At 40.7% G+C, this 13,198-nt stretch overlaps 1 protein-coding gene across 3 annotated transcripts in view; it reads left to right on the top strand.

Moving 5' to 3' along the window:
- The window catches only part of AGPS (alkylglycerone phosphate synthase), an 83,500-nt gene that overhangs the window by 60,018 nt on the left and 10,284 nt on the right, over positions 1 to 13,198 (top strand). For all 3 annotated transcript variants that reach the window (XM_079978366.1, XM_079978367.1, XM_079978365.1), the window contains exons 11-17: positions 1,544 to 1,671; positions 2,912 to 2,963; positions 4,885 to 4,961; positions 6,238 to 6,350; positions 9,604 to 9,673; positions 10,624 to 10,685; positions 12,342 to 12,431. In XM_079978366.1, coding sequence (XP_079834492.1) covers positions 1,544 to 1,671; positions 2,912 to 2,963; positions 4,885 to 4,961; positions 6,238 to 6,350; positions 9,604 to 9,673; positions 10,624 to 10,685; positions 12,342 to 12,431 — 592 coding nt within the window. The remainder of the gene's footprint in view (positions 1 to 1,543; positions 1,672 to 2,911; positions 2,964 to 4,884; positions 4,962 to 6,237; positions 6,351 to 9,603; positions 9,674 to 10,623; positions 10,686 to 12,341; positions 12,432 to 13,198) is intronic.

Here is a 13,198-nt window from a genome sequence, read left to right as displayed (position 1 = left end):
TCCGTAACTAAAGCTAGAGCACATGGAAACACCATTTACCTTCCCGCCACAGCAGTACCTATTTATCTCCTTGTGCTGGTTTGCTTTTGAACTGCTAGGTTGGCAGGAGCTGGGACAGAGCAACGGTGGCTCATCCCATCGCAGGGATTCGAACTGCCAACCTTCCGATCAGCAAACCCAAGAGGCACAGTGGCTTAGACCACAGCGCCATCACGTCCCTGTTATTCAATAGGGCATTACAGTACAGAGTACCTAGTTTCCTAGAGGTGCTTCATTTGCAGTGGACATCCAGCTGAATGCTGGATTACAAGAGTACAGAGATGAAAATTCTCTGTCGGGATTAAGTAGGGACAGTATAACTCTGGTGCGCTGTGTTTGCTGAAGCGTTAAACTAATTTATTAAAACCGTTTGAGTTCTCATTTGGAATAAGGGAAAAGTGATGGACATGTGACAGATAATGTGAAATTGCCCTTTTTTTAGTCTACATTGTCATTTTACAAAATCTGTGCAAGCCTATCCGTCTGTGCAAGCGTATCAGCTTGCTGGACAGAACAATTCCCTCTCTCCCAGCCCCTTCTCCTGACCTCCCCAGAAGCCATTGCACTGGGCTTCAATTGATGCTGATACACAATGATGCACAATACATTTCTATGAAGAAATTCTGAGGCACTCTGTGTTGTAGTGCATTGACCCATTTTATTTACTACATGCAGTAGCTCGGGCATGGTGCCAAACCATGGATTGACTTAGTTATAGATTAGAACCCAGACTATTTTGACTACCAAACATACAAGGCAGTCATAGTTATAGAGCTGCTGGTTTGCTTGCAGTTTCTTTCTGTTTCAGCACGCTTCCACTGGTTGGTTGGGCACACGCTGCCTTGTTTCCCAGTACTTTTTTTCTGTTCTGTTTAAATGATTGGCAGGTGCTGTCAAAATATGAGAAAGCCTCTTTTGATGTTCTGCTTGATACTAAACAGTGCAAAAATTTCTTTCTATATTGGTCTTTTTGGAAGAAAAACGCCTAGCACGCTAGTTATAACTTTCCCTTGGTGCTTATTTCCAGTGCTTTTTTTTTCTAAAAAAAATGTTTAGGGGGTACTCTCATTTTCCTACTCATATTGAAATACTGCCCCTCAATGAGGCCAAACATAGATTCACAAAATGTTTAGGGGTATGCGTCCCCCCAGAAAAAAGCACTGCTTATATCATAGTTTTAACTACACTACGTTGAAAGAGCAAAGCTTTCTTCACATTATGACGGATCTTTGAAATTACATCAATATTTAATCTTACGAATTTTATTTCTACAATTAGAAAGCTAATCCTCACAGTTTGATAAATACTGCATTAACTGAACATTACTGCGCTAACTGAACACTGCCGTTTGGAGGTTCTGGAATAGGAAATATTTGTTAAAGAATTGGGCATGGTTTTCAAAACAAACAAAGATGGGATTCTTAATTTTGCCTATTAAATCACAAAATGATTTTTGTAAATCTTTCGACGATAGCAAAATGACCATTTCCCTCTTTTTATAAAGGAACCCTTGGAGTGGTAACAGAAGTTACAATAAAAATTCGACCAATCCCTGAATACCAAAAGTATGGGTCTATAGTATTTCCAAACTTTGAGAAAGGGGTGGCCTGTTTAAGAGAAGTAGCAAAGCAGGTAAAGTAACCTTATCTTCAAGTTGTGTTTTATTGCACTTTTTATTTATTTATATAAAAAAGAGTAGTATCAAAATGCTTTCACTAGATGGCATGCTAATGCTCTGCTGTCTTTTTCTTGAGGCTGGGCAATATGCTTAAAGGGGAAATCTCCCACTAAGCTTCTGGGAGATTGCTAAATCGAATGTTAAGATTTTATATTTCTCTGGTTTGCTTTCCTGGATTTAGTATCTCCCTCCACCCCCCCGCTGTAATTAGGCAGCAGCTATTGCTTCAAACTTGAAAACATTTACAAATTAGCATAAAAGGGCTTGGGAAACTATTGCTAGCATACTGAGTTCAGGGTGAGATCTGGGCCAGTTAAAGTATTCAGTGTCCTTATTTAACAAATGACTCGTTGTAAAAATGTTGCCCTTTACATCCTTCTCCCTCTTCTTTATTATATTCCCCAGTCAGTCCAATAAATAAGTAATTCCCTTATTCTGTACCTTTTCCATAGGTCAGTCTTTGTTTGTTTCCCCCCACCCCCTTTGTTAGAATACCTAGTTTCTTGGGTATACACAAAATGTGTGTGCATCTGTCTGCACACAATTATCTTTTGCACTGCATATAAGTTCTGTTCCGTCTTTCTCAGTTGATGGTTGTATCCAGCTAAGTTCTTCTCAGAGTGTAGTCGTTTCCATTAATTTCAGTGGGTATCCTCTTAGTATGACTAACATTGTCAACAACCCAACATATATATATATAAAACCATTTGCTTATAATTTCTTCTATTTTATTATTGACATGGGGAACACACTCTTTTTAACAATGACAGGGCATTATTAGTAGTTCCAAGAAGGTGCGCCAACTCTCCCCCCACTAAACTTGAATATTTCCCCCATTTTTCCAAGTAGTTTCTAAAACCTTACATAGCATTGATCCATAGAGAGCTGGTTCTATATCTTAAATGTATGTATTTGAGGCTGGACAGACTATAAACAGGGGTATGCTATCAAAGGCCAGATGTTGACCTAATGTAATACAATGCAAATTTTGCAAACCACATTAATCTTAATCAGTCTGGGCCTCTGTGTTAAGATTACCGAATGTGTTTTTTTTACAGCATGATGTAACTCCTTTATAGAGGTTCAGTATTTGACTGTATTTCATCCCATGCCAGATTTTTATTAAAAAAAATTACACAATTGCTTTACTTTCTATCAGTGTTCTTTATTCACATGCAACTTGTCTCTTTATAGCGATGTGCTCCTGCATCCATTCGCCTTATGGACAATAATCAATTTCAATTTGGTAAGTTTTTACTAATTTTGCTCATGGTTTGCTTTTGTAAACTTGCGCCGAACCTTGTGGTCTGATAGCGGGTATTCTGTGACCTTGGCGATAGGGGATTGAAAATTAAAAATGTGCCCCCTCTTTCCCATACTCCCTTGTCATTCTCCAATTTTTGCCTCTCCCATCTTTGGTGCCAGTAACCATGGTTCATTGTAGTGACCAATATCTGGAGCACTGCTCAGCTAGTTCTGCATGGCTAAGGCAGTTTTGGACTTGTGGTTCTTGAGCACCCCCTGCTGCCTAGCAAACAGCTTTTGCAAATAAGTTGGTTTGTCAGCTGTCAAGGAAAAAAGTCAAAGAGCTTGACCTCTTTGAATCTAGACTTGGTTAATTCTAACCCAACATTTGAAATCAGAATTTAAAGGGACGAGGGCACGATCTGCAGTTGGTTACTAATCCCAATGTTTGATCAGTTCATTCCTTTGTGCCATTCATCACTGACGTCGGATGGAATTGATTATGCAGTATGGATACTTTGATTATTTTCTATCTTTCTGCTGACTGCACTGGGCTCTCAGTGACTCACATAAAATCCAAATGCAGTCAAAACCATTCTTCAAAATTAAGATTGTAGTGTCTTAATTTATTGATTCCCCCCCCCTTTAATTAAAAACCTCTTGATCAACTGATCAGGGGCACCTTAATTAGACAACACATTTTTAAGTGACATATATAGTCTCATTTATCTTAGAGGCATTCCTACCTTCTCTCGCACAAGAAGAAATGTTTCTCCACACACGCATCATCTGAAAACAGAGCATACTTAGTTTTTCCATTCTGTTTATTAGTATGCATACTTTCGTAGGTTTAATCCATTAAAACTCACGTTATTTTTCAGTTTCTTTGATTGGATGGTGTCCCTAAAGAGAGAAAGCTTAAAAGCAAGAGAAAAAATACACCCCCATAAAGTGCAGCAGCATTGTACTAGCAGTCTCCCCCTATAGCTTGTTGAAATAATAAAAAGAACCATCTTGTGATTCTTACATCTCTTTCCTTCTACCACTACTTTGTTGGTTTATTCTCTATAAGAAAATTAGAACATTTTTGGGCAGACAGAGCTTGACTGAGGAAGTTGACTTAGGGCTGCAGTTAATGAAGAAGAGCATTTGATTGTTCTAGAGTTGTGGGAGCAGCCTTAGTGAACAAGGGTTCTTTGTTGCATTGGGGGCGTGAAATACCATCTCCCACCCCATTCTGACTTGTCAGCAAAAGCTAGATAATGTAGGCAAAAATAATCTGAGGCTAGGTAAACATCTCCTAGCACTTCTACTATAGATAGCATTGAGTCAAAGTCTAAGATTGTTACAGAAGTAGTTGTGAAAAATGTCTTATGTGAATGTCTCCACTAGATGAAAAGCTGATCCACAAACAGAACTTCAGCGCTAGGTTTCTCCCATCGGTGTGTGTGTGTGTGTGTGTGTGTTTGTAATCTGTAAAATAAACAGCCAAATTAACTTTTGAATGCATGAATATACAAGTGGCTTCTAAACAAACAAAAATAGGGAATCTACCTGACTTTATGAACAGGGGACTGGGGAGTAGCAAATACGCCTGTTCTCTGTGGTGCAGAGGTAGTCATTCTGTAGGAAAGAGAATCACAGACTCCTATTTTGATGTACTTTTGTAAGCAGGCAAAGAGTTAGACTTGACAGATTTCACCGAGTGTTCAGATTTCTTGCATTTATGCCTAAACGTGCAGGGTTCCCATAAATCCCTTGCAACAGTGTTAGTGGTAAGTTTATTTTGGTAAGAAATGGAGCACTTACTAATAAAAAAACTTTAAGCTCCAGCTTTTCAGTCACATTTCCAAATAAAATTCTGAACTCCATTAATATAGTTGTCTTACATTTTTTTTTCCTTTTTCCTAACTCTTGCCAAGGACATGCTCTTAAACCACAGGTTTCTTCAATTTTTACATCGCTTCTGGACGGATTGAAAAAATTCTACATCACAAAGGTATTTAATTTTTATCCTCGGCCTCTAATTAATTCAGATTCTAAAAGCTTTGGACACACGTGCCTGCAAAAGCACACTGTATAAAATTGCATGTTAGGTCTTCTCTTCTTCCCCCACACCAAATCTTAACCTGGATTTATTTATTTTTTAAAAAATGTGCTTAATGTCTACACTAGTCCAGAGTCTAAGGGTGCAAATGGCAGAACAGCATCTGCCAGCTGTTTTAGTTGAGAGTAGTAGCACAACGGGACACGGGTGGCGCTGTGGGTTAAGCCACAGAGCCTAGGGCTTGCCGATCAGAATGTCGCAGTTCAAATCCCCGTGACTGGGTGAGCTCCCGTTGCTCAGTCCCTGCTCCTGCCAACCTAGCAGTTCGAAAGCACGTCAAAGTGCAAGTAGATAAATAGGTACCACTCCGGCAGGAAGGTAAACGGTGTTTCCATGCGCTGCTCTGGCTCGCCAGAAGCGGCTTAGTCATGCTGGCCACCTGACCTGGAAGCTGTACGCCGGCTCCCTCTGCCAATAAACAAGATGAATGCTGCAACCCCAGAGTCGGTCACGACTGGACCTAATGGTCAGGGGTCCCTTTACCTTTACCTAGTAGCACAACACAGGTGGGGAAGAGAGGTGGGAACTTCTGGTGTCAGAGTTCCTGCATTTATCTGAATGAGAAATATCTTTGCGCGTGCAAGACATCTCTTCATTGACTTGTTGGCCTCTACCATTAGGGTTGGGGGAGGAAAAAAGTGAAACCATACACGCCAACAGGCTGTTCCTACTAATCTTGATGTCAACATATTAATTCTGTATCCTCCATTATTTTAGCAGCAGAAGTTTGTTGAACTTGGAAAGTTTCAAAATGAAATTTCATGTTCAGAATGAAGATTCACTTATTATCAGAAACATCCACATGGCAGTAGTTGTAAATGGTTACAGAATAGAAAATAATGGATGCTTTACAACACTTTGGTTGCTCTCCCCCCCCCCCCCCCCCGCTTGCGTTCGTAAAAGTGAATTTTCAGATTGGTTCTCTTGACGGCATCCCCTTGAGCATTTCTCTTAAGTATCACACTTTCAAATATGTGCCACGTTACCTTGAAATATGCCTCTTGTTTATGCTAAAATGCTTGTGAATCTGCTTTAGAAGAGTTGTATTGTGTACAAAATAAGTTAGGAACATGAATATATTGTAAATGAGTTAAAATGGTGGGTCAACATGAATAATGGTATCTTGCTGTACTACCTTCATATAATGGAGATGCCTGTCTTTCCACAGTTCAAAGGATTTGATCCCAATATGCTATGTGTCACCACCTTACTTTTTGAGGGAGACAGAGAGAAGGCTCTTCAGCATGAAAAGCAAGTTTACGATATTGCTGCAAAATTTGGGTATGAAACCTTCATATCTTAATAGTTAAGCAATGTGTTGAAAAGTCAAAAATCTTTGTAGAGCTGAAAACCAGAGGCCTTTTATGAAAATTTATGGAAATCATGAGGTATCATGCATTTTTTTCAATAATACAAAACCATTTTGGAAAGTGAGAATGAAATTGTAGACATTAACTAAGAGGTTAGTGCATAAAAATTTACCTGAAAACACAAGAGAGTCATTTGAATTTGCTTGTGCACAAATGTTTGTAGGGACTTAACTGTGATACGAAATTGAATACATTTTGCCATAGTCCAGTTGAGGTCAGGGCTATTTCCTTTTCTCTGTAGCACACGAAAGGGACTTTTGTGACACTAAACAAACAAATCTTAACGCACTGAAGGAGAGCATTATACTTTAATACTGTGCATTATTGACTAAAGCTGTGACTCAGGCCAGCCTGTTTTAAAAAGGAAATTGTATTTAATCAACAGAACTTGATTAATTATATGTATTCCACCTCCTGTCACTGATTGCTCTGTGCTGTTACAAAGGAAGAGAAAACATTTCACTTTAATAACAAGCTGAGTAATGATAGGGTGGTTTGTGTCCATCTGGTTTGATTGATTACAGGACTAATCAATGAAACCACGGTGAAGATATTTGTCTGGGCCACAACTTTATTTCCCATTTAAGCAAATTATTACTTAGATCACTGTGTTTAATGGGGAAAAACAGACACTTTGCAAATGTTCTGCGTTACAGGTTCACTAACCTAATATCTGAATGACATGTTACAACGCTCAACCTCCCATTCTCACCAAAATGTCCTTTCAAGAAGCAGTGAATTGAGATTTAAGGGGCAGGCTGATAGGGGACAGAAGTAAAACACCTTCTGAAATATAGATACTTTGTGAACATTAAGCAATTACAGGATAGCCTGGCAGCTTAGAAAGTAGGAGCTGTCCTGCATTCTTGGTCAAACATCTCTGCCCCATCACCCTTTTCTTCTGTTTGCTAGCCTTGAAGCTAGAAGATGAGGAGAACTGGAACAGACAGCCACTGTTAGCTGTTTTGGCTACTAACCCCAAAACTCAGCTTGTTTCACCTAGAGGGTGTTTTCCTTGTACTTGCTACCTCTTTGCTCTTCTGCCAGAAGAACAAGGGGATAAAGTGTCATCAGCTTATCCAAGAATATCCCACCATGTTGCCCCAGCTGTCAGCTGTTGCCCATGGCTAGCTAGAATACTGCTGGGCTGCACATGCCTGGTTGGGTTTCAGAATTTTCTCTGCTTCAAATGTGCCAGTGGAACTGAAAATGCAAAAGTCAGCTTGCAGTTCAAGTGCCTATATAGCCAGCAGCACAGCTGGGCTAAGCTGCCATTTCGGTTTTCACTGGGGGGGCCCTCACTTGAGGGAAACAGGCATGTAACAAACACCATGCTTACATGCTGTTTGCATAGAAGTGTTCTCTTTGGCCCCTGAGGTCTCTGAGTTGAAGCTGCATGCTGTTTTTCATTCATTACCATTTGGTATTTGAGAAAAGCTCTTAAATAAAAGAAAATGTTCCTGAAAATAGTGGACATTTCTCTCACAATTTCTATCACACGCTGCTATATCTGAGCAGGCTGAAAGCAAAGAGTAGGATTACCGTAACTTCCGTCATAGAGCTTCAACATGCTGGTGACAACGTAGTGTGTGCATGCTCAGAGGATGACCGCCAAACCATCCTAAATATCTTTGCAGAAGCTTATGAAAATCTTGGCCTATCACTCAGCATCCAAAAACCAAAGTGCTGCACCAACAAGTACAAAATAACCCCTCTGCAGCACCACAAATCCAACTCAATGGTGTAACGTTGGAAAACGTCAATCACTTCTCCTACCTGGGCAGTTATCTTTCCACAAGGGCCAACATTGATGCTGAAATCCAGCATCGCCTGAGCTCTGCGAGTGCGGCATTCTTCTGACTGAAGTGCAGAGTGTTTGAGGACTGGGACATTCGCAGTGAAACCAAAATGCTTGTTTACAAAGCATTTTGTACTACCAACCTAACTGTATGCTTGTGAAACATGGACCACTTATAACCGCCATCTCCAACTCCTCAAAAGATTCCATCAACGGTGTCTCCGAAAATTTGTACACATCACTTAGGAAGACAGGCGAATTAATACCAGTGTACTGGAATAAGCAAATATCACCAGTGTTGAAGCAATGATTCTTCAATATCAACTTCATTGGACTGGTCATGTTGTGCAGATACCTGATAATCGTCTTCCAAAGCAACTACTCTATTCCGAACTTAAAAATGGAAAACGTAATGCTGGTGGTCAACAAAAGAGGTTTAAAGACTGTCTCAAGGCAAATCTAAAAAAATGTAGTATAAACACCAATAATTGGGAAATACTTGCCTGCAAGCACTCCAATTGGAGAACAGCCTTTATTAAAGGTGTCATGGGCTTTGAAGACACTCGAACTCAGGACACAAGGGAGAAATGTGCTAACAGGAAGGCACGCTTGGCAAATCCACACCGCAATCAACTTGCGCCTGGAAACCAATGTCCCCACTGTGGAAGGATGTGTGGATCCAGAATTGGCCTCCACAGTCACTTACGGACTCATTGTTTAAACTGTGTGTATGGAAAGACAATCTTACTCGGCTATGAGTGATTGCCAAAGAAAGAAAGAAAGAAGTTAGGTAGTCTTATTTCATACTGCCAGGTAGCAAAAATCTCTCCCTCTTGTCTCTTTCGGATCTCTAGGAGGCCTTAGCTCTATTTTTAAAACTAAATGAGGATTATGAAGGAAGCTGGACAAAATCTAAATTAGATGTGCCTGTTCTTTAAACCTAGCAAACTAGCAAGAATCAGAAGGGTAGAGGTGACTGTTGCTACTTGAATTTTAAAATAATAAAAGTAAATGAGATATGACTGCCTGTCACTTTGATATTTTGTTCCTACATGCCTTGCATTTTATTTTTTCTTCAGAGAAAATGAGTTTAGGCTGTCCTGCCACTCTGTTATTTTTTTGGGTCAGCTTCTCAAATACACACACATTTAAACTTAATATGTATTTATTTAGAGCATTTGTACCCCAGTCTTCAGCCAAAATGGCTCCCAGAGCAGCTTCCATAAAAATCAATTAAAATGGGGCATTTTAAACGGAACTTAATTTACCTGCCTAAATTCTTGATTGAAAACAACCTTGCTGTAAACCATTTCATGCCATAGGAATAACTAATGTATTATGATATTTTACTGTCCTTAAATTATAGTGGTCTGGCAGCTGGAGAAGACAATGGACAGAGAGGATACATGCTAACGTTTGTCATTGCTTACCTTCGGGTAGGTCTCTTATTTTATTTATTTTTTAAAAAAACTCAGTTTCCCATTATGTATTGTGCTGCTGTGTATATAAGACAAGGAAGGGGGGGGGAGCTGTTGCATATTTTAATGGTTCAGAGTTTTTTCATATACAAAAGAACAACACGCATATTGGGCTACTCCGCTTTCTTGTTACACTTCTTAAAAATTTGTGCAGTTGCAAACTTTTGCCTACAGGATGCTTTTGACCCCATGACAAATGAATCGGTCAGCTTTAGTTGTTTGGGAAGGATTAGATGGGGAAGAAGTTTGAATCCAGGTCTAACCACATTCTCTCCCCCCACCCCACCCCAAAACAGCTTGAACAAAGATCTCTCAGCTACCTAGCCCTGAGCATCTCATTAAGTAGATATATGAAGGTCAGTAGGCACTGTCAGGAACAGGCCAGCAATGAGGTGAGGCCATTTGATTTTGGCAGCAGATCTGACCCCACCATTGCACTGTTACCGAGGAGAGGTGAGGGAAAGACAGGGTCCTAGAGTCGTCCCTCCTTCTTCCCAAGGCCCAGTTAGTGCTTTTCCAGTTTTGGGGAAGGAGGTAGGAGGGCTCTAGGACCCTGGCAGAGCCTTACGCCTCCTTCTCAAAACCCAGTGCATCACTTAGTCTGCTTTGGGGACTCAGTGGTGAATCTCTTCCTGATTAAAAAAAACAACACTTGACCTGATAACATGTCAGCTGTGTTCCTGATGTCTAAAGGCTGAAAAGACTATAGCAATTTGAAGTAGTTGGTAGAATAAACAAATTTACGCAGTAGGTCCTGGGAGTATGCTAGGTCTCTTTGACAAATTAATATTCTCAGAATATTAATACACTTGAATGTTTTGGGTTCTGTAATTATACAAAATAGCAGGTTCGAGGCCTATAGATACATAACTTTAGGAGTTCTAATCTGCAAATGATCTCCTCTATAGGACCTGGGCATGGATCATTATATAATAGGAGAATCGTTTGAAACATCTGTTCCCTGGGACAGGTAAAATCAGTTCATTTTCTGTTTTTGCATTGTCTGAAGTTGTAAAAGCTGTGCACCATATGAAAAGGGTCACAAAGGTTTTCCAAAATTATTAAAGTGAGATTATACATTTTTCAGGCCATGTGTGACCTACTTTAGCAGTAGAATTTCTAATGAGGCTTCTTGTTGAATTAAACAAGCCACTGATTTTTATCCAAGAATATATTGAGAAAACAGCTAATTTCTCTCAGCTGATAAGCAAGTGAATGGCTTCCTGTATACATAACTGTTTTCCGTAGACTATCCAAATCTAGTCCTATTGTTCTACAATTCTAGGAGGTCGTTGGGCTCAGATAGTATCTAGAGCTTCATCATGTTCCACATGCATAGTTGTTCTTAACCGTTGTCAATTTCCAAATACAATTTTCATGTCCTACAACATGCATAAACACAATTTTCTGGGTTAGGCCTTCCATTTGTGAGAAGCTTCTCTGTATCTATACTGTATATTACGTAACTTTGACTGACTTCAGGATCATGGCAGTTTTGAAACAACAAATGTAGATTTAGTTCACGTGAAATACTTGCATCCCATGCAAACAGTTTGCAAGCCATGCCCATCGACATCTTAAAGGTAAAAGGACCCCTGACCATTAGGTCCAATCGTGACCGACTCTGGGGTTGCGGCGCTCATCTCGCTTTATTGGCCGAGGGAGCCAGTGTACAGCTTCCGGGTCATGTGGCCAGCATGACTAAGCCGCTTCTGGCGAACCAGAGCATCGCACGGAAACGCCGTTTACCTTGCCGCCGGAGCGGTACCTATTTATCTACTTGCACTTTGACATGCTTTCAAACTGCTAGGTTAGCAGGAGCAGGGACTGAGCAACGGGAGCTCACCCCATCATGGGGATTCGAACCGCCGACCTTCTGATCGGCAAGTCCTTGGCTCTGTGGTTTAACCCACAGTGCCACCCGTGTCCCTATATCGACATCTTATATAGGAACATTTACAAAGTAAGTGTGGGCCATGTTATCTGTTGCAGGATTAACGTTAGGAGGAGCTTGGCAGAAATATATGGTATCTGCTTTGTCAGATTATGTAGTAGATACACCTAACTAGAAGAGGATTCCTAAGTAGTGAGCTGTTGGGCAAAATATTGCAATAGATGCCACAGCTGTAACAAAGAAGGAAATGTTTTTGGGAAACAAGGAAATACAGCATGCGCGCGTACACACACACCAGCACTGTGTTCAAAACTCTTCCTCCACCAGGAGCAGCCCATTAGTCCTGGAGAGCTATGTGACTTTTTACATTTCTTTTCCTCTGTAAACTCAGCCATTTTCTGTTTGCATTGCAAACGTTAGTATGTCTAAACATTGCATTTAGAATCCTACTAAACTTTATTTTCTGGCAACCTGTGTTTTAAAGCAAACAAGCTGAATTTAACCTTGGCTCCCTAACACTTATAAACTTACAGTGCTGACAGATAAAATTCCACAACAGACTTAAACTTAGAATCATTTCTTTTAACGAAACAAAATGTGCTTCAATTTAACATAAATTGTTAAAAAAAAACCCTACTGAAATGCAATATAAATCTCACATAAATCTCTAATAAATATGTACACAAAATAAGCGGACATTTCTTTCAACTTCTCTGTTATATTTTGTTTCAGGGTTCTAGACCTTTGCCGAAATGTGAAGGAAAGAATAGTAAGAGAATGCAAAGAAAGAGGCGTTCAGTTCCCACCTTTCGTTTCCTGTCGGTAAGACACATTAAATTTCAGCTGCCTATGAAATTGAATGAAATCAATCTAAATTAAGGGCAGTAGCAGTCTTGATATTCTTTTGATTTGAGGTGGTTGGGGGGAAAGGGCCAGATCTTGGTTTTGGGACACCACGACCATACTGTCTGATAGATCCACCCTCTCCCACTACCCAATGCCAGGATTGGTGGTTTATCATTTTTTTCCTGTACATATGCAAATACCAAAGTGTAACAGTGTGTACATTATGGCATCGGTGAAACAGAAGTGTACGTAGGTCAAAAAAATCAGAATTGTATTTCTCATTGCATTGCTACTTTTCCCCTTTTGGCCCTATTAGTGAGTGCTGATAGCCATTTTTACCTAGTAAAGCTATCTTGTATTTACCGTATTTTTCGCTCCATAAGGCGCACCGGACCATGAAGTGCACCTAGTTTTTAGGGGGGGGGGGAATCAAGGGAAAAAAATCTTATCCCCCCCCCCAGCCCCAAAGAGAAAAAAGCTTCTCCCAGAGCTTCTGGGGCTGTCAGGGGAAGCCCAGGTACCCCCCCAAGCCCCAAAGAGCAAAGAAGCTTTGTTTTTAGCCGCAGGGCTGAGGCGGGGGAAGCCCGAGCTTCCCCAGCCCCCAGAACAGGTCGGGGAGCGGCGGCAAGGTTGTTTGCAGCCTTGCCTCTGTTCCCGGAGCTTGCGGGGCTGGCGGGGAAAGCCCAGGTTCTCCCCCCCCCCCCAGCCCCAGGGACCACACATTCGCTCCATAAGACGCACAG

The sequence above is a fragment of the Podarcis cretensis genome (assembly GCF_951804945.1).
Source record: "Podarcis cretensis genome assembly, chromosome: 1".
Taxonomy (NCBI): Eukaryota; Metazoa; Chordata; class Lepidosauria; order Squamata; family Lacertidae; genus Podarcis; species Podarcis cretensis.
This window is presented reverse-complemented; position numbering and strand designations above follow the sequence as displayed.